Raw genomic sequence first — 21,413 nt, forward strand, 5'->3', positions numbered from 1 at the left:
GTCCAAGTTTCCAAGAAGTTACTCATTAGCTCAACCAATTACCTGAACTATCTTTTGCTTTTTGGCAATTTGGGCTGTTATTGTGGTTAAAATAATACATTGTCAAAATACAACTTACTTTGTTTATGACTCAGAGGGAACAATTGAAATAATGCACAAAGATGATTATTTACCACAGATATAGTAAACGCTTTTATCAACATTCTGCTAATGTCCAGTTATTGGTTTCAGAGATGTTCAAAGAAATTTTAGATGACAGGGGAATCACAATAGCTCACTATAAGTAGGTTGTGCTTGGGTAAGATAAAAAGCTGTCAATTGTTAATCTTATTTTAAACTGTATAGTACAGTAAACCCACCTACACAGACAAATCTATACAGAAGTGTTATATTTAAAAAAAAAATCTACAACGTTTAAAGGGCAAAAATAAATGACACAACAATTTAACAAATTTAAAATCTTTTTCTTTGGTGCATTGAAATGTTCATGAAATACATTACAGGTCAATTTTCACATGTCTTGTCAAAGTGACCGAATATAAGTCAAAACAACTACATATAAACTGAGAAAATTAAGATAGGCATGAAAACCCAACACATCTAACACCGGGTCAAAATGTAACCTTTTTAGTTAAATGTTCCCGTTAAAATTTGAACTAAAGTAACTCCACTGACACAAATTCATATTACAATCAAAATATATGACTAAGATGAGAGAACCACGAGTGCACTACATCACTCACGGGGATTATTTAAGTGTCTTTTGAAGAGGTCCACTACAGTAGGCAAAACTAAATGCCAAATATTTAAGCCCTTAGCACAAGACAACTTAAATGTGTTTTCTATATTAATCTATATAAATAAAGTTATCCTGGGGCCACATCAATTTTAAGGCCTGGTCAATTTTGATCGATCGCAATCACAAAATCTCACCTCTCAGTACTATGTACTCAGGTGTGGTGAGCTAAAAACTAAGAAAATTTAATCAAGTTTAACAACATGTTATGACATTACATGTAGTTGATTATAATGTGTTATATCATTTAATAAACTTTAACACAAGGTATCACTTCATTTAAAGACTAAATAGTTTATCTTTATACTATAACAGTTATAAAGCAGGAAACTGTGTACATGTACATGCTACTTGTCATACTCCAAGAAACATTCTTCACAGAAATAACACTAAGATCATGACCATCAACAAACTGATACTTATCAAATTCTAACATTCATTATAATAAGTCATATAACTTGCTAAGGTCTTACATATAACTTACTGAGGTCTTACATACTAAGGTCTTGTAAAATAAGTTACTATACCCTTTGTATCACTCACTAATTATGTATTGTATAAAGTCATTGATACAAACACAACCTGATAAAATAAGTCAACAGCATTCACAAATGTTACAGTGTCACACACACATATAAACACTGTAACATGACAGTAACAATAAGGATGGCACTAATTCAAACAAGAGCTGTCAGTAGACCAGCATGCTCCACTATTCTCAGTGATTGATAGTAAAACAAGAGCCTGGATAATGTAGAATTTTCTTAGTTCAAAGAGGGCCATAATCCTATCATAGTCCATGTTAGAGTTATGGACTTTGGTCAGTGACCATCTATTATGCTCTCAAATAAAGGTGTGAAGTTTCAACCCATTCCCTTCGGTAATTTTGGAGAAACTAACATGCATGCAGAAACTTAACCAAAGTGTGACACCAATGCCAACGTCTGGGTGAGTACAATAGCTCACAATATCCCTAAAAATGAGAATGTATATGATTATAACAGTGTCTCTCAAACAGCACTGGCTACAATTATGACATATTCTCAAAGAAGTCTCACCTAAGATCTGATAATTTCATTACTTAAATATCTTTCGTTCAATTTCAATAATCATTCAGACATGAATTATCCATTTAACATCTGATATAGCAACACCATAATCAATTATATATCACATGATATACGGCACTGTACTATGACGTTCCACTGTGACATTCTGCTGCAAAATCAGGACTTGAATGTCAAGATTTAGTATTTTCCTGGCACTTATATTATGCTTTAAATGTTTCATGTTGGGGGCAACAGTCTGTGTAGATAGTCCATCACATTTGCCTTTGATAATTTAGAGTCATCTTCATCACCTTGCTGGTCTTCTATCAACTTCACACCTTCCTCCCATGCCCAATGAAAACTTTGCAACTTTGTTGACCTGAAATGTTTAGAAAAATACAAAACAATTCTGACATCATCTTATTTCCATGATTCGAATAATATACAGTATATGTAATACATGCACAGTGGTGATATAAGCTTTCTTTGCTTTGGATATATAAAATAATTAACATGAATATTCATAACGATGAGAAAATTTAAATTGTCTCATTTGCATCTGATTTGCATTTTGCTTACATATTAAATTTTTGTATCATATCTAATTCAAGGACATTGGCCCAGTCGGAAATTTGCCCCCTCATTTTGCAGTGGAAGACGCTTTCCCCCTCAGATATTTTCCACCTGGTCATTTGCCCTCTTATTTTGCTGTAGTGGACATTTATCCCCTCATATGTTTTGAAAGGTCGGCCACTTGCTAGCCTGTGTTAAAAATTATTAAGTGTAGACATTTGGTAATTAATCAATTTCATTGCAATTTTTAAAAAATTTTTTAGCAGGTGTCGCTACTGTTTTCTATATATTAATGTTCAGCTGAGATTGAACATAATAATCAATAAACTAGCAGTTTCATCAGATGTTGATTCCATCATATAAATTATCCTTTATTGTTTATAACATGAATTTGGCAAATTTCTGAGGGGAAAGGTTCATTTATCCTTATGTTTACGTTTTCTTTTTTCTTTTTTTTTTTTATAAAAATCTTTAACCTCCAAAGTCTTGACACAAGTTAGTTTGACCTTTTGACCTCTTTGGACTCAGATCATCCAATTTTAAACATGTTTTAAGGTATCTTTTATACAAACATCCTGACCAAGTTTCATTTAGAATGAATGTTGGCCATACATGACAGATACTTATATACATTATCTAATTTACTCTAGTCACTTACTTGACATTAGCTATACTATCTGGTGGACAATCAAACTTAGATTCTCCATTATGTAAGTTAAAGAAATATTTCCGTTTCTGTGATCTACTCCATTGCATAGTCCATGGTTCTACAGAATATGAAAAACACAACATGTTAATATATAATATCAAAACAAATATACACCTGTTGTCATCTTTATACTTAAATTATCAAATAACAAATCAATCAGACCTCATTAAGATCTCTAGAGATAAGGTAGAGATTAGAATTCAATATATAGCTAGTCTACAAAACTGTTCCAAGATTTTACATTGAACTAAATGTCACCTTCTAAGCATTTTCTTGTGGGATTTCAAATAACTCAAATAGTCAAATAAAACAAATGCATGCAGCCATGTTTTATTGATTCATTTAATCAAAATTACTTTGCAAAGATAATCATATGTTTATTGAAGGATTTTCAAATAAGATACCACCTTGATTATCTAAATGAACAAGTATTTGTTGTATGTAAATATGACAATACTGATGACAACACTGAATAGTCCAATGAAAGAAGACAATCAGTATTAAGACAGCATTATATCAACAGTAAACTATGATGGTATCATTTTGTGAAAAGGACTAAGTGTCGCATGTGGCTCTTCATATCTTATTTTAAGCAGGTGCAGCAGTAAATGACCCATAATTCGCTATTTTGGCAAATATGCATGGTAAATGACATGTGCTTTTTAGATATGAAAATTCCTTTTACTGTAATATTTTGTAAAATCAGCAAATTATCAGAATATAATGTGACTGACCTTTGACAGTTCTAATGATATGTATTCCAGTGGGTCGAAAGAACCTTTCATCAACATTATCTTTAGGACAGTAGCATAACCTGCCAAACTGACCTCCACCTTTCACTCTCTTCAACTTCAACCTAAAAATATGATAGTAGAGGATTGACACACCTTGTTTCCTGTATTAATCTCTGCAGGAGCATATGTATGCATTTAAAGCCTGAGCCCACAGGCAATTGTGATGTCATTTGACATTTATGTCTTGATAATAAAATTACTGGGGTTGTCATGGCAGTAAACTGCTTTTACCTGATGATCTAAGTCACGGATATTAAAAGAAAAGCAACAGGAGGTTCATTTTAGGCTAAATGTAGATAGAAAGTTCTCAAAGATTTTGCCATTTTTTACCACAGCACCAAATTTTGAAGACAATACAGGACAATACTAATTTCTCAGCCTTTGAGTATAGTTTCAAAAACAATATTTCAAAAAGATTCCTTCCTGTATATGTCTAGCCAGCAAATGTTACCCCATGGAAATGACCAGCTTTTTTAGAAGCCTAGTAGATAATGCTACTCTCAAAAGCAATATCTAAGCTATGGGCTTTTCAGTTTGTTTAAGAATAGAAAATCTTAAAATGCCTATCCTATATAAGTAAAGTAACATCAGCGATTCCAGCATAGGAAAATGAAAATTTGTATGTACATGTACCTGCTAAATATTTGACCAATTTCCTCAAATCTGAATACTTCAGGAACTACTAATCTTACAAGGTCACTTCTTGTTAATTTTGTAATTGCTTTGGCAAATTTTCTCAGCTTTTGTATTCTGAAACAAAACAAAACATGAGAGAAACTATTCATTTATTTTACATGTTTCGTTAATAACAAAACAAAATCTTTGTAAGGTAAATATATACTGTTTTTTTTATGAATAAAGTGAACAAGAATGCCTCTTGGTGTGTAAATTTACTTATATATATATATACAGTATAACACCAACAGAGCAGCTCTCCGTTAAGCAATTACCTCTATACAACAACAAGATCCATTCTTCCCAAAGTAAGACATCACAATAAATTTTAACCCCTCTAAAGAAATAAAGTATCCCTCTTCGGTACCTAGGAAAATCTTTATCTTCAAAAAGGGTGTTGCTCTGTAGAGGTAATACTATATAAGCTGTAGAGGTAATACTATATAAGCTGTAGGGGTAATACTATATAAGCTGTAGGGGTAATACTATATAAGCTGTAGGGGTAATACTATATAAGCTGTAGAGGTAACACTATATAAGCTGTAGAGGTAATACTATATATGCTGTAGAGGTAATACTATATAAGCTGTAGGGGTAACACTATATAAGCTGTAGAGGTAACACTATATAAGCTGTAGGGGTAACACTATATAAGCTGTAGAGGTAACACTATATAAGCTGTAGAGGTAACACTATATAAGCTGTAGAGGTAACACTATATAAGCTGTAGGGGTAACACTATATAAGCTGTAGAGGTAACACTATATAAGCTGTAGAGGTAACACTATATAAGCTGTAGGGGTAACACTATATAAGCTGTAGGGGTAACACTATATAAGCTGTAGGGGTAACACTATATAAGCTGTAGAGGTAACACTATATAAGCTGTATAGGTAACACTATATAAGCTGTAGAGGTAACACTATATATGCTGTAGAGGTAACACTATATAAGCTGTAGGGGTAATACTATATAAGCTGTAGGGGTAATACTATATAAGCTGTAGGGGTAATACTATATAAGCTGTAGGGGTAATACTATATAAGCTGTAGGGGTAATACTATATAAGCTGTAGGGGTAATACTATATAAGCTGTAGGGGTAATACTATATAAGCTGTAGGGGTAATACTATATAAGCTGTAGGGGTAATACTATATAAGCTGTAGGGGTAATACTATATAAGCTGTAGAGGTAATACTATATAAGCTGTAGGGGTAATACTATATAAGCTGTAGGGGTAATACTATATAAGCTGTAGGGGTAATACTATATAAGCTGTAGGGGTAATACTATATAAGCTGTAGGGGTAATACTATATAAGCTGTAGGGGTAATACTATATAAGCTGTAGAGGTAATACTATATAAGCACAAGGGTATATGCAACATGGTTTGGCAAGCTTACTGAATACAATCTGAATACAACATAAAATATTTTGTATAGCACTGGCACTAGAAGTGCAAATTGCAATGTGGGGGAAAATAATTCTTACTCAACAGTCTAAACTAATCAGCTATGTAGGCTTTCAAAATTTAAGTGATCTATAACTGACTTAACATACTAACCTTTCAATGAAGTGTAATTTTCTAACGTCTTTACCATACAGGAAGAGGGCATCTAGTGCATGCATTGTTGTGATCTTCCTTTGTCCAGTTCCCTTAAAATACAATCATTATTTCACATGTATATTTCATCTTTTTATTTTCCAATCATGAAGTCAAAATCCTACAGAGAGTTTATATGCTGTTTTATTACAAAATATTCAATATTTCATTAAAAAAAAAACACAAATATTTACCAGTAACATAAAGAAACATTACTTGACATGTTGTTCTGTCAGTGAGTTATACAGAAGTCACTAAATTTGTATTTGGTACAATATATTTTATGATATATATTATAAAATTTTACTTATACTTTTTACTTAAATATCACACAGTCAATTGAATCCTTTAAATGCTAAATATCTTAAATGTACATGTTATGACATCTATCAATCTGGACAAAACCATTCATCATTTTCAGAAACAAATTCAAAATATTTACTGACTGCATAGCAAACTGAAGACCATGTTTGGACAGCACAGATGTGCACTGGTCACATGGATAGATTCAGATGCCACCAGTAGGTTTTGAGTAAATATACTGACATGTCTTTTTTCACTTTCTGATGTTAACAATATTATACAGAATTACCTCCCCTCTCAGCTCAATCACAATCTCTGCCTCTATTAATGTATCTCGAGGTAGTTCTATTTTTAAACCATCTTCCATTTTAGTCCAGCGAGCATTAGGTCTACATTGTCTTTGAAACACAGATGACCTCTAAAATTAAAGAAAAAAACTTGCTTCCTCATACATGTATTTGAATTACTTGTACTTTTTCTTTTTACATATTTAGAGTATGACAGCCTGCCTATCGAAGTGTAAATTGTGGGTGTACAGGTCTAAGTCAAAACAACTTTAGATTTTGACGTAACTGCATTCAATTTCAAAGTCGTCAAGTTCAAAGTCATCAAGTTCATGTATGCATTCAATTACCCATATAACTTACAGAAAATTTAATAAATATCCATCATATCTAATAGATAAAAAGAGTGGGGCAGTCTTTAATTAGGCAGTTGTTATATCTTATCCAAAAAGTTTTTATTATCAAATATCAATTATTGGTCAATGACCATTATAACAGTCAATCTTTTTAAATATATGACCAATTTGAGGAGCGCCTCAAGTAATAGTTATCAAGTTATAATAATCAAGTTATAATTATCTCATTCAGGTTATTATCTCTTCAGTAACTTGTATAACTAATAGTATAAACATATCTATGTCCCTACTGATCAGCTATTAACATTATACCATAGATACATCTAAAATATACACAGTGTCATTCATAAATACCCTTACACCTCTTATAAATTGCTTAATGGACTATATCCAAAGATTTAAAACATTTCTGAAATAATAATTACACCAGCTGAGTGTAATTCATTATTGCCTATAGACTTTATAAATGCATTATTATTCAAGGTCATTTAAAGAAAAAAATATTTCTGAAATGGATGAAAACTTGCCATATCAACCAAAATGCATTTTTCACGGGGTGTATCTATTGATGTCACTGTATATATTCATATATTACTTGTCATGTAATGTGTCCTGATTTTGACGAAACAATTTTTACTGTGAGACACATTTCTTACATTTTTATTATATAGGGGATATTTGTTTAGTTCAGTGTAAGATTGGAATATATTCACCAAGTGAGCACCAAAAGGTATATTTAACGAGTGGCCCAGCCACAAGTGTAATATGAACTTTTGGTGTTCACAATGTGAAATATATTTTGATCTTACACTAAACTAAACAAATTTTCTTTTTATTATATACAAAGAAACATTTAAAAAGACATTTTAAGCTAATACTAAATGAAAAGTGCGCCAAATAATAATACAATGTGACGTCATTTACGACGTCACGTTATTAAGTTGGTTTCCAGTACTGTGCACGCTGGTATTTCACTGAAACAATGTAAGGGGCTTAAATTCAAAACAGTGAAATTATCAAATTGATAATCTCTGTTTCAAACAGTGAAATTATCAGTTTTATATTTCACTGATATATTTCTACAAACCACCGGAAAGCATGTAATAAATAATAGTGCTTACCCCAAGACTAAGTATATACATGTGTTTATCTGGATTGTCGCCTGTTACCATACATCTATAATCATATACACCTTTGATTGTTCGTAAATTTTCCACAGATAATTTCTCTGTCACATGATCAAAATAACTCATGTCATCATTCTGTACAGAAACAAATGCTTTATAATGTACACAATTAAACTGTCGACAACAAAAATAACATGTTAAGCTTCATATACAAAGGTAACAAAAATGTATTTTAGCCTTAATGACCTTGACCAAGTAACCTTAAATACATCAAGAATATCTTTAATATTGGTTGATAAATGAAGGCGCTATGACAAAATATAGAATCAAAGCACTGAGAGTACTGTCAAGAACTGTAACTGAATCTATAGCCAAAGTTCTATTTTTTAGACCTTCGCTTTATGTCCACCAGTCAGCAATCATTGATCCCAAGGTGACTATTTTTTTGTTCAATGCATTTTTCTTTTTTCAAACACACAGAAAACTTAAATTATTTTCATATTTGCTCATTTTGTGTGAAAATCTTCAACAGTACACAAATGAAATTCAATTCAAAATAATAAAGCATTTGTTAAGAATCATCTCTCTGTCTATACTGAAACTGGTTTTCATTTTCACAAGTTCTTCTTCGAATAATGAAGATATGGCTGCTTGGAAACAGTGCATTTATCATATATATACATATACAGTGGAACCTGTCTAATCCGAACTCGTCCGGACCAGAAGAAAAGTTCGGATTAGAAAGGTTTCCGGATTAGAAAGGTTTCCAAATTAGAAGGTTTTTTTTACATGTTTTTTTCATGTTATTTGCAAAATAGTTTAAGGAAAGAAAACGGGAATGTATTTGAAATTGCAATTTAGATATTTTATTTAGCAGTCTCTTACCGTTCATTTTAATACATCTAAATACAAAAATAAAGAAATAAAAATAAATAAATAAGCAAAAATATTATGTCCTCTAGGGTAAGTTAACCTACGATGTTAAACAGGAGGCCGAGACATGATTAGATATTCGTACCAGCATTTGTCAGTTGTTGTTTACTCTTATCCGATTCAGCGACTATCCGAATTTACTGACAGTTTACATTAATTTTCATTACTTAATCACGTATCATTGAATCCAATACAAAGGATTAAAAGATATTTCTATTGCATTATATCAAAATATTTATAGAAGCTGACGAAAAACTGACGAAAAACAATCAATTAAGCAATTATAGAAGATATCAAGGCAAGCTAAGTGTAATTTTCACACCTTCGCAGATCATACGTTTCACCCATTAATCAAGCGAAATAACACTTATCAGTTTGGTGTATGTTTACACCTGCAAGATGTGCGATTATTTGTTATTTTGAATGAAGGTGTGACATTTGGCAAAATCTGTTCGGATCCGAGAGGTAAATTTTAGAGTAAAATAAGAACAAAAATTGAAAAAATCGTCCGGAATTCGGAGTAGACAGGTTCCGTATCCGAAAGGTTTTTTACTATTAAAAATAGAACGGATAAAATCGGGACCGGACACTTCGTTCGGATTAGAAAGGATTCCGGATTAGAAGGGTTCGGATAAGCAAGGCTCCACTGTATATGACATGATACAAAGCAATACTTACACCCAAAAGACTCTGTATTTTCTCTTGTGGTCGGGATTTAGCAGGGGCTGTTCTAACTTCATCATCTACCTGTTAAACACAAGAAATAACTTAACAAACTTTTATATAATTGCTCAAATAATAATACATTAAATAATAATGTTGTCATACAGTATCACCAGTTAGAAACAGAATATGCTGTAAGAGCCCTCTATTCAATACATTTTGTTTTTATAAATATTTCAGGAAAGACTCAATTTTTACATTGAAGACCAAAAGGTACAGTTGTTTGTACAACTTATAAACAACATTTCAATATTTCTATTACATGTATATCTATCAATACAATTCAATTTCATTTCCAGGTTTGGTAAATTCATATTCTATAAGATAAAATTCTCAACAAAAAAGCAGGCACCAAAACTTGTCCATTAACTGCTTAACTGGTTTTGTTACTCAGTGCACAATGTAAAAACAGCATCATATAATACAATGAAGGCCAAAGAAGTTTAATAATCCAAACATATCAGTTAAATGACATCACACTAGCATGAAGAAAGCATGGCACTCCCAATGGTTTTTTTCATACAAAGTAGTGAAAATACAGGTAACAAAAGAGAAATTACCCATTTTGACCTATACTATATCTATACCCACTAGGTAAGATATTGAGAATTATCTAACCTTAAATTACAATGTTCTTATGTAATGTTTAGTTACATGATGACTTACCTGCCATTTCTTTAATAATGTAGCTCTGACATCTTTTTGTCTAGTCTCATATAAGTTACTGAAAAATAAACCAATGATTGTACATTATGAACCAATGATTGTACATTATGAACCAATGATTGTTCATTATGAACCAATGATTGTACATTATAAACCAATGGTTATACATTATAAACCAATGATTGTACATTATGAACCAATGATTATACATTATGAACCAATGATTGTTCATTATGAACCAATGATTGTACATTATAAACCAATGATTATACATTATAAACCAATGATTGTACATTATAAACCAATGATTATACATTATAAACCAATGATTATACATTATGAACCAATGATTGTACATTATGAACCAATGATTGTACATTATGAACCAATGATTGTACATTATGAACCAATGATTGTACATTATAAACCAATGATTGTACATTATGAACCAATGATTGTACATTATGAACCAATGATTGTACATTATGAACCAATGATTATACATTATGAACCAATGATTGTACATTATGAACCAATGATTGTACATTATAAACCAATGATTATACATTATGAACCAATGATTGTACATTATGAACCAATGATTGTACATTATGAACTTGTACATTATGAACCAATGATTGTACATTATGAACCAATGATTGTACATTATAAACCAATGATTATACATTATGAACCAATGATTATACATTATAAACCAATGATTATACATTATGAACCAATGATTGTACATTATGAACCAATGATTATACATTATGAACCAATGATTGTACATTATGAACCAATGATTGTACATTATGAACCAATGATTGTACATTTTCACTCCAGCTCTGTTCCTGTTAAAAGTGAGTCAATGCAATTTTAAACAATTCAAGATCATTATGTTTTAGAATTCTGAATAAGTATCAATTTCTTAAATACTTCATCATAAAGGTTTCAAGCAATTGATGGACTTAATGCTCAAAACTGTCACAATCAGGCCTTAAATTATGTAAAGTAACAGAAAAACAAATCACATCTGAACTTATTGTAAAAGTTATAGAACAGTTTGTGCAGCAATTTTCCATATTTTCGCCAAATCTTTCAGAAACTACACCTATTACTGTAGGTGATTATTCCACCCACTCGCAACTTTGACTTTTGAAAAATAAGTGGTCTGAAGAAGAATTTGAAATTAACCTACAGAAAATGAAGTATTACTTATGTACAAAGAATTATTTCAATTAATTGCAATCCCTACAGGGGTCTTCTATAAGCTTGCTTTACACCAAGTTTGATTACAAAATCTCATTCCTAACTCTAGTTATTGTCCGAAAACCATCTTTCTAATTTTAGTAACTGTGACCTTGACCCCAGGTGGTCCAAATGCAATACCAACCGGGGTTTCCACATAAGGTTGCTATATACCAAGTTTGATTACAATACCTCATTCCAAACTCTAGTTATCATCCGGAAATCATGATGTGGACTGACGGACCAACTGACCGACAAGCTGACTCCTATATAACTTCCCTAAACTTTGTTTGTGAGGGTATAATTAAAATTTTGACCCTCTGAGAAGCTGTATTTGTTTCTTAGACATAGTCTAAAATCATTCAACTGATTAAAAAATAAATAACGTTCATAAAATGTCTCAACATTGTTTAGTACTCACGTATTTTGTGTAAAAACTCGAATTTTTTGCAGATTCAATATCTGAAGCTTTCCAAGACTGAAATTACAAATAAAAAGGTATTTTTTCAATGACAATTATTAATATATATCATTTTGTATACAAAAATAAGCATTTGCTAGAACTAGTGATCTTTCATGAAAAAGTAGAACAATTGACCTTTTGTCATGCATAAACAATCAGACTAGTAGAACAAAACTGACCTTTATAAAGCATAACAAGTACCTTGGTAGAACAACTATCCAATTTTATCAAACATAAACAAGGTCTTTGGTATAACAACTTACTTTCTATAAGGCATGAGTGAAAGAAAAATGTAGAAGCACCTTTGTAGAACTTTATTATTCTGTTTTAAAGTTAGTTAGAATAATCACATGAAATAGATTTATCTAGGCTGAAATTCTTACAGGTGTGGGGCAAGATTCGAACTACAGTAGTATTTTGCCAATAGTACAACTTGATTGAATATTCTAATTTAAACTAACCTATCATTAGACACACATATATACTCATAGAATGCTTCATTGTTTTGTAGGTATGACATTGGCACTATATCAGTAAGATCCTCGTCTGATGTAGGTCGCAGTAGTTCCGACAGGTTCAAGTTTATTTCATGAAAGTACTGTCTGACCGGTTCACAGTCCTTACGTAAACTCTTACATATAATATATCTGTTATGAAAATAAAACCTGATAAATATATATATTCTTCCAGAAATTTTAAGTAGTATGGATGATAAAAAAGCAATTCATGATCCATTTTTTACTCTTTATTCTTGTATTATTATTATTTTTACGTAAAAAAATATGTTCAAGGCTTTGTCTATGTCACAGTTCAGAACTGTTCATGGAACAGTATTCTGAGAGTCCAGGTTCGAGTCCCAGTGAAACTGCACATTTTTAATTTTGGGGAAAGATGAAAATTTGAAGTCGGTTAACCATCAGAATAGAACCTGTTCGGAGTGCACACATGTAGGCTGTCCTGGCTCTAAGCTAATCACTTTTAGTTCCAGCAGGTTCAGGGTTAATAGACAGGGAGTAAAGAAAGCTGAACATTGTGTACTATTACATGCATATTTGTACACCAAAATGCAGAGATTAGATTACTGGAGATAAACTGATGACACAGTTATGAAACTTGTCAGGATTATAGACTTGGTATTGGTAATAATAAGTACATGTGAAGTATGAAACCATTTTTGTACCCACATATTGAAAAAGTTTTTCTGTCCTGCCTGTAATAGAATTCTGAAGACAATATAGTTTAACACAGGGCCAATATAAAACAGTCAGTGCCTATATTTGACAGTCAGAGTCTGTCAGGGCCTGTATAAGACATTCATTGTCAAAATAAGACAGTCTCAGCAAGGATGAGACAGGGCAATAATAAGCCAGCTCAGAGCCTATTATAAGACAGGGTCAATATGAGACAATATGTGACATTATTAGACAGTAATGGCCTATATAAGAGTGAAGGTCATTATAAAACAGTTAAGGCCAACACAAGAACAGTGTCTAGGCCAAAATGAGACAGTCAGGGAAAATATGACAGGTACAGGGCCAATACTAAAATAAAATGGCTCTTATATGAAAATTGAGTATTTTAATTGTTTTAGAAGCAAAGCCTTGTGACAATACAAAGGTCTTCAGCTAAAAAACAAACATACTATCTCTTATTTGATAATAATATTAAATATGTGTTATAAAACTTACCTTTCTGAGTTGGCTGGTCGACTTGTCACAGGTTTAAATATAGAAACACCTTCAAATATTCTGTACATGAGATATACAAGACCAACACTGAATGGTGTGAACAGGTCAAACAATTTACATACAAAATGGCCACCTGAAAACAAATTCATTTTCACATTTTATTATTCCTTTCATTAATCTACAGGCAAGAAGCTTATAAGTTTATCAGAAAATACAACTTTTTGAACAAAATCTTGTCTACAAAGAGTTAACAAAAGTATAACAACAACTGCACGTGTACCATAAAAGGTTATCTGGTCTATGAACAGACACTATTACACTAAACTGGCACATGCATAATAACTGTAAAAAAGTGTACAAGAAACTACCCCAAAACTAGCCCTGAGATTATTAAACATTTTTCTGAGCTCTGTCTCACATCTAAGGATTTTCATTGGTCAGTGTATATTATGTGCAGGTCTTTTGGCCAATCTGATACCTGGGATCTGAGTTTAACATTCACAATTTACTTTGTAACCTAAGACCTAGATCTTAACATGGATGTTTCTTCAAAATAATCTCAAATGAATAATAACAACTGCATGTGTATAATAAGAAAAAGATCGTTATGATTGCTACCAGGTATTTACACAGGAAGAGTGACAATTTCAAGTGTACAGACAATAATTACCTGTTCTAAGTATAGACACTGCAACTAGGAACTGACATAAATATAACTGTTTTGAGAGAATTTCCTGAATATTTTCCTGACCTTCAACAGAAAATCCCTGAAATTTAAATAACTCATATACAGCTTTGGGTTATGATGAACTAACAATGCCACACAAAGTTAATTCAAATATTCATAATTTTTTTTTTATTAAAATGTGAGGTATGAGAAAAAGCAAGCAAAATCTTAAAGCTCAGAGATCTTTTCCTAATAATCTCAATAATGTCGTCTATAAAATGCATCCACTGTACAAGGGCTTAAAATATTCTAATATTACTAACAAGCAAGTTGTTTTTTGTGAAAAGTGCTTTAGATATGTAATACAAATTAAGAAGACAAAAAAAGAGCACTGCATGCTTGTGAACACTTGTCTGATAATAACATTTTTTTTATTAATATTCCAAGCATTGTAAACTATCAACAAAATCATATATAAAATCTGATGATATCACAAAGTTCATATCTGTAACAGAAATAGTGCAAGTGTAAAAACATTACTGGTTGCTATTGCTTAGGGAAAACAAGCAAATTCGTTGAATTTATATCCCCCGCCGAGTACTGGTTATTATTAACATAACAACTGAAGACATAAGGCTTTATTTATATATTAATCATGGCATAAACAGTAATATTCTTTGAACTTGATAAATATTTAGGGCAATAACAGAGCCATAACTTTGTGTTAAATAGTAATATCTGGAAATGCCAATAAGATGTATGCATACTGCATAACTAATCAAGGGCCATAAATCTGAGTTATAAGTATCTGACCGGAACAAGGCGACTATATGCACATCTCCTCTAAGTATCCCATTAAGTTTCATTGAATTCCAGCCAGTAGTTACAGAGAAGTAGCACGGAAACGATTATTGCTCTGGTTGTATACTGCCTAAGTTATCAAGGGTCATAATTCTAAGTTAAAATGTCTGACCTGAACAAGGTGACAATATGCGCATCTCCTCTTGGTATTGAAGGTTCCAATAAAGTTTCATTGAATTCCAGCTAGTAGTTGCTGAGAAGTAGCAAGGAAACGAATATTTTTCTATATGCATACTGCATAACTAATCAAGGGCCATAACTCTGAGTTAAAGTGTCTGACCCCAACAAGGCAATGATATGCGCATCTTCTCTTGGTATTGAAGGTTCCTATAAAGTTTCATTGAATTCCAGCCAGTAGTTGCAGAGAAGTAGCATGGTAACTATTTTTGCTCTATATGCATACTGCATAACTAATCAAGGGCCAAAACTCTGAGTTAAAGTGTCTGACCGGAACAAGGCGACGCTATGCGCATCTCCTCTTGGTATTGAAGGTTCCCATAAAGTTTTGTTGAATTCCAGCCAGTAGTTGCAGAGAAGTAGTGCGGAAAGGATTTTTTCTTTATATGCATACTGCATAACTAATCAAGGGCCATAACTCTGAGTTAAAGGGTAGACCGGAACAAGGCAACGATATGCACATCTCCTCTTGGTATTGAAGATTCCCATAAAGTTTCTTTGAATTCCAGCCAGTAGTTGCAGACAAGTAGCGCGGAAACGATTTTTACTCTATATGCATACTGCATAACTAATCAAGGGCCATAACTCTGAGTTAAAGTGTCTGACGGGAACAAGACGACGATATGCGCATCTCCTCTTGGTATTGAAGGTTCCTATAAAGTTTCATTGAAATCCAGCCAGTAGTTGCAGAGAAGTAGCGCGGTAACGATTTTTGCTCCATATGCATACTACATAACTAATCAAGGGCCATAACTGTGAGTTAAAGTGTCTGACCGGAACAAGCCGATGATATGCCATCTACTCTTGGTATTGAAGGTTCCCATAAAGTTTCGTTGAATTCTAGCCAGCAGATGCAGAGAAGTAGTGCGGAAACGATTTTTACTCTATATGCATACTACATAACTAATCAAGGGCCATAACTCTGAGTTTAAGGGTCTGACCGGAACAAGCCGACGCTATGCTCATTTCCTCTTGATATTGATGATTCCCATAAAGTTTCATTGAATTCCAGCCAGTAGTTGCAGAGAACTAGTCCGGAAACGAAATTCGGATGAATGGACGGACGGACAACGCCAAAATATATCCCCCTCCCTATTCCATCGGCGGGGGATAACAAAAGTTCCAAAAGATGTGTTTATATATATAGAAAATCAATGACCCCTTGGGGCTGGGCCAATTTTGACCCTAGGGCTTTTATTTTAACAAATTTGGTAGACACCCAATAAAAGATGTTTCATGCTAAATATCTAAGCTCTTCCTCTTTGGGTTTTGTAAATGAAGGTTTTTAAGTTTTTACTATATAAATATAAGGAAAATCAATGACCCCTGGGGCACGGCCAGTTTTGACCCAAGGTTTCATTTGAACAAACTTGGTAGACACTCAGTAGAGGATGTTCCATGCTTAATATCTAAGCTCTAGCTCTTTGGGTTTTGTGAAAGAAAATTTTTTAAAGTTTTTTCTTTTGGTTGCCATGGCAAATTGAGTTCTGCATGGAAATAATTCTTTGAAAATTTTCAAAGGAGACTGCCAAAGGAACATTCCTGTGAAGTTTGCTGAAATTGGCTTAATGGTTTATGAGGAGATGTGGTTTAGATTAAAAGTTTACGGACAGACAACAGACAGACGGACAGATTCTGGATGTATTGTGATCACAAGAGCGCGCCCTGTCACTTTGTGACAGGTGTGTTAAAAAGGGACATTACTACTAAAATATTTCTTTCTGAATAATAAATGATTTCCATTTATCACAACAAAAGAAAAAGACTGCCAACTGCACTTCCTTTCACATGTTTGTTTTTCTTTACTTTGTCTGACAATTTATTTTTCTTTTCCAATATTTCAAACCCCCTGATGTTTCCCAGCAGGGTAATCTTTATTTGCACACTATCCCTATCTTACCTGAAATTTTCACAATTTCACAAACTCATTACTTTACTATACATATAGACAATTTTACTTTAATGCGAGATATCAATATGCTAATAGACATTTGAGAATTAACTAGATGCTTACATATGTAAAGCTGATATATAAGGTGTTTTTTATTTTCAAATATATAAAGAAATATATAAATTGTATGAACATACTCCATCTGCCATGACCACATGTACACCTTGATTGTCTGTATTATCTTTTACAAACTGTATAAATGCTTGTTGATTTTCAGGACGGAATATATCACCATCTCCCTCGATACCTCCCACACCTATAATTGTACATACATATATACTAAACACATATAAAACATTATTACCTTAAGTTTAGAGTACTAGAACATTAAAGCAACAATCAAATCATCTTTACCACATCAACATAATACAACAAACTCAAATTAAGGTAGACCATGGGTAATGCATTACCTCCACTTTGAAGAGTATTCAAATAGGCTAGAATCACTTGCCAACTACATTGAAATTGAGGGGCGTGGGTTCAAACCCCAGAAGGGGCAACTTTTTTTTCTTTCTTTTTTTCTTTTTAACATTATTTATGTATCTCTCTGATCCCTTATGGAAGAAAAAAAGGGTTTGATTTAAATTATATAATTATTGTAGGTATTTATTTGCTAAATAATGCCAAAATTTATAGCAAATATGATACCAGATATTTTCAAAGTTTAATAAAATAAAAACTACACGGTAAAAGTATTTTATATTTCGCATGATCAACTAATATACATTTAAGAAAATTTTGGCAAACTTTGAAAACAGCACCTCATTATGGTAAATTTTAGGGATATTTTGAATAAGGCATTTTAGATAGGGAAATGGTAAAATTGGTGTTTAAAGTGGGTGGGGTAGGGGAACATTTTTATACATATTAAGAACATTTTGTTAGAAACAAACATTTTGCTTGTATAATTTGTTACCTGAATGTTATTATTTGTTTCTCAACAATGAGCAATAGAAAAACATATTTCATAATGATGATATCACAGATTAATTAGAGTTTTCTCATTTCTGAAAATAAGCCCTTCTAATGGCAAAGTCTTAGTTCAGAAATATATCCATAACTCATAAACCACACGGTAAATTTTATTTAAATTTTGCATACAGGTGACCTTGAAGACATATAACTGTCCTATGTTGTCAATTTTACCATTCCTTATGGTGCCCATTACCCATGGTCTACCTTAACAAGTTAACATCAACAAAAACACCCTTGTTATCACAAACAAAATATTTTGTTTTGTTTGATTTACAGACCAACACAATTTAGATAATACATGTAAGGTGCCAAAATACGAAAGATGTGTTTGACTAACCTTGGGTGTTACAAACTTAAAGCAACACCAGGGGTCAAAACCACCACATCTGCTGGAGCCAAAAGATGCATAGACTCTAGTAATTCGGACCCATTTCCTCACCTCTTTAATACGAACATGCAGGGATAAACTGTGGCTGCAATTCTGATGTCTCAACCCTTAAAGGCAACCCCTAAGCCACAAGTGGTAACTAAATCTTTAAAACTTATATAGTTGCCCTCTGATGTATAGCAATTCCTGCTCAAATTTTACTCAGCATACATGTAGAGGTCTGCCTTGCAGAGAGTCTATACCAAATATCTGTATCAGAAAATATCTGAATGCCTTTAAAGGCACAGGAAACAACTGTTCAACTGTTATTTTTTTAATTAACATCGGTATGCCTTGACCCTGGTGATCTCAACTTTTGACCCCAAAACCTCTAATAGCTTAATTGTAATGAAGTTCATCTATGTGTATCCTACTGAGAAATTTAGAGGCTGTACTATTTCCATGTAATGGTCGAGGTTAAAGTTTTGTGTTAAAACCTCATATTCAGTTGCATTACCAAAAATCTGGGAAAATTTAAAAATTACCATAATGAGGTTCAAACATCTCAGGTGGGCCAGCAAAAAAGTCCTCAAGTTTGAAATCACAAGATCCTTTCAAGGTCATACCAAATCCTTTAGCCTCTGCATTGGTTCTCCATAGTACATACTCACTAAACCCCCCAGGACCAGCACAGATATCAGCAAAATATAGAAGATCATTGGGTCCAACCATTGGCCTCTACAATCATAATGAAATATTATACATTTTGTAAAACTCTTAAATGTAAACATCTGTAAATGTAACAAAGCATTTTACATTTTGTACAATTCTTAAATGTAAAAATTTTACATTTTGTCAAAACAGTGTTGTATTAACTAAGCTAGTTTCAACTGAATCATGAATCAACATCTAAATTCACATTTTTTCACAACCTTATAAAAAGTTTTTCCAAGAGTACTAAAGCAAATATATCCATAAACATGTATATGCCAAAAATGAAAGCTGGACAAGTACATTTATGAAATTCAGCAGTTTAAGGGTTTATGTACATCTGATTTCAGATTCTTGTCTGAGAACATTATATCTAGATTCTTATCTCTATAAACTTTCTTCTTAAAACCAACTTTATACTGAAAAAATTGAATATCCAGAAAATGCTGACAAAAAATGTTCAGTACTGAGTATGGTTGTGTGCTTTAACAATTTTATCAAAAATTGGTTAAGAGAATTATTTCACACCTTATGAAATATAACCAAAGAACTTTCAGCATTTGTACCAGGTGATGTTTTGATAGAAATCATTATTGGATCCTTTTATCTATTTAGTTTTCATTTTCAGCATCCAACAAATCTATATCAAATGCATATTGTACCCATAGAGCCTCATTTCATTTTCATAGTCCAAAAATCTATATTAAATGCATATCACACTCTTTCTGGTCCCACTTTCATTTCCAGAGTCCAAAAATCCATATCAAATCATTATTGTACTTCAAGTAACAAAGTTCTGTCAAAACATTGTGGTGTGAATTAAAAGACATCATTTTTCATTGTTTAGAGCAATTCTGATTATATTGGACTTGTTTATACCTGCATAACCTATTTCAGCTATATCACACTTGGCTAGCACCTCATCCAATATAGGTTTAACAGCTGTGTAGTCCACCAATAGAATTCAGTATTGTACTAAACAATGTATATATAATATAATAATAATAACTTCACAATATTCTGGGTCACCTGATATATCAATCATATCTGTTAATGACTATTAACTTACCCCATTCGGGTATTTTGGATTTGTAAACATAAAGTCTAGAACAGCATCCATGTTTGCCATCTTCATAGCTGCCCTAAAGAATTAACAAAGTGTCAATTTATATCAATATATTTCAACCTCTACACTTATTGTCTTGTGTTGAATGTAGGACTGTACTTTTTAAATGGTCATTGCAAAAATATTACAAGTACAGCTGCCTATACAATTATCTGGCTGGCATACTTAGCAATATAGGCTGGCCTATCTTTTTTCTGGTGGTTCACGCTTTACTCTTTACTGTAGACATAGGCCTTGCTCTATAATGGTAAATTAATACCTATGTTACTATATATAGTAACAAAATCTAGGGTATTTCAGGGCCATTATGGCAAGATCTAGGTCATTATGCAATTTTGGCCGCCTTGCTCTCGGCATTATTTTTCCATAATGGGCGAGTGAATGAGCGCCCATGCAGAATGACGTCATCAACTCTCAGTGACTTTCAGATGACTGTTGACGTTGAATGAACTGTAGTCACTTGTACACAATTTTTTTTTAAAGTTTAAATGACATAATTAATCACAATCAGCAAGCTTATCATTGAAGATTTATAAACTCAAGAAAATAGACCTCAGAAATTCCAAATATGATTTTAGATTGAC

General features: G+C 32.3%; 1 protein-coding gene across 4 annotated transcripts in view; it reads right to left on the bottom strand.

Moving 5' to 3' along the window:
- Positions 1-443: 443 nt before the first annotated feature.
- LOC132715100 (cap-specific mRNA (nucleoside-2'-O-)-methyltransferase 1-like) overlaps positions 444-21,413 on the bottom strand; it is a 37,662-nt gene continuing 16,692 nt past the window's right edge. For all 4 annotated transcript variants that reach the window (XM_060698083.1, XM_060698082.1, XM_060698081.1 and 1 more), the window contains 16 exons: positions 20,773-20,845; positions 19,538-19,730; positions 17,788-17,906; positions 14,665-14,761; positions 13,995-14,127; positions 12,768-12,953; positions 12,265-12,321; positions 10,593-10,650; positions 9,882-9,950; positions 8,265-8,405; positions 6,793-6,921; positions 6,162-6,253; positions 4,555-4,671; positions 3,862-3,983; positions 3,077-3,185; positions 444-2,224 (listed from right to left, as the gene is read on the bottom strand). In XM_060698083.1, the coding sequence (XP_060554066.1) occupies positions 2,083-2,224; positions 3,077-3,185; positions 3,862-3,983; positions 4,555-4,671; positions 6,162-6,253; positions 6,793-6,921; positions 8,265-8,405; positions 9,882-9,950; positions 10,593-10,650; positions 12,265-12,321; positions 12,768-12,953; positions 13,995-14,127; positions 14,665-14,761; positions 17,788-17,906; positions 19,538-19,730; positions 20,773-20,845 (1,837 nt within the window). In that variant the 3' untranslated portion in view covers positions 444-2,082. The remainder of the gene's footprint in view (positions 2,225-3,076; positions 3,186-3,861; positions 3,984-4,554; positions 4,672-6,161; positions 6,254-6,792; positions 6,922-8,264; positions 8,406-9,881; positions 9,951-10,592; positions 10,651-12,264; positions 12,322-12,767; positions 12,954-13,994; positions 14,128-14,664; positions 14,762-17,787; positions 17,907-19,537; positions 19,731-20,772; positions 20,846-21,413) is intronic.

This window comes from Ruditapes philippinarum, unplaced genomic scaffold (genome assembly GCF_026571515.1).
Source record: "Ruditapes philippinarum isolate M1 unplaced genomic scaffold, ASM2657151v2 ctg1340_1_1_1_1, whole genome shotgun sequence".
Classification (NCBI taxonomy): domain Eukaryota; kingdom Metazoa; phylum Mollusca; class Bivalvia; order Venerida; family Veneridae; genus Ruditapes; species Ruditapes philippinarum.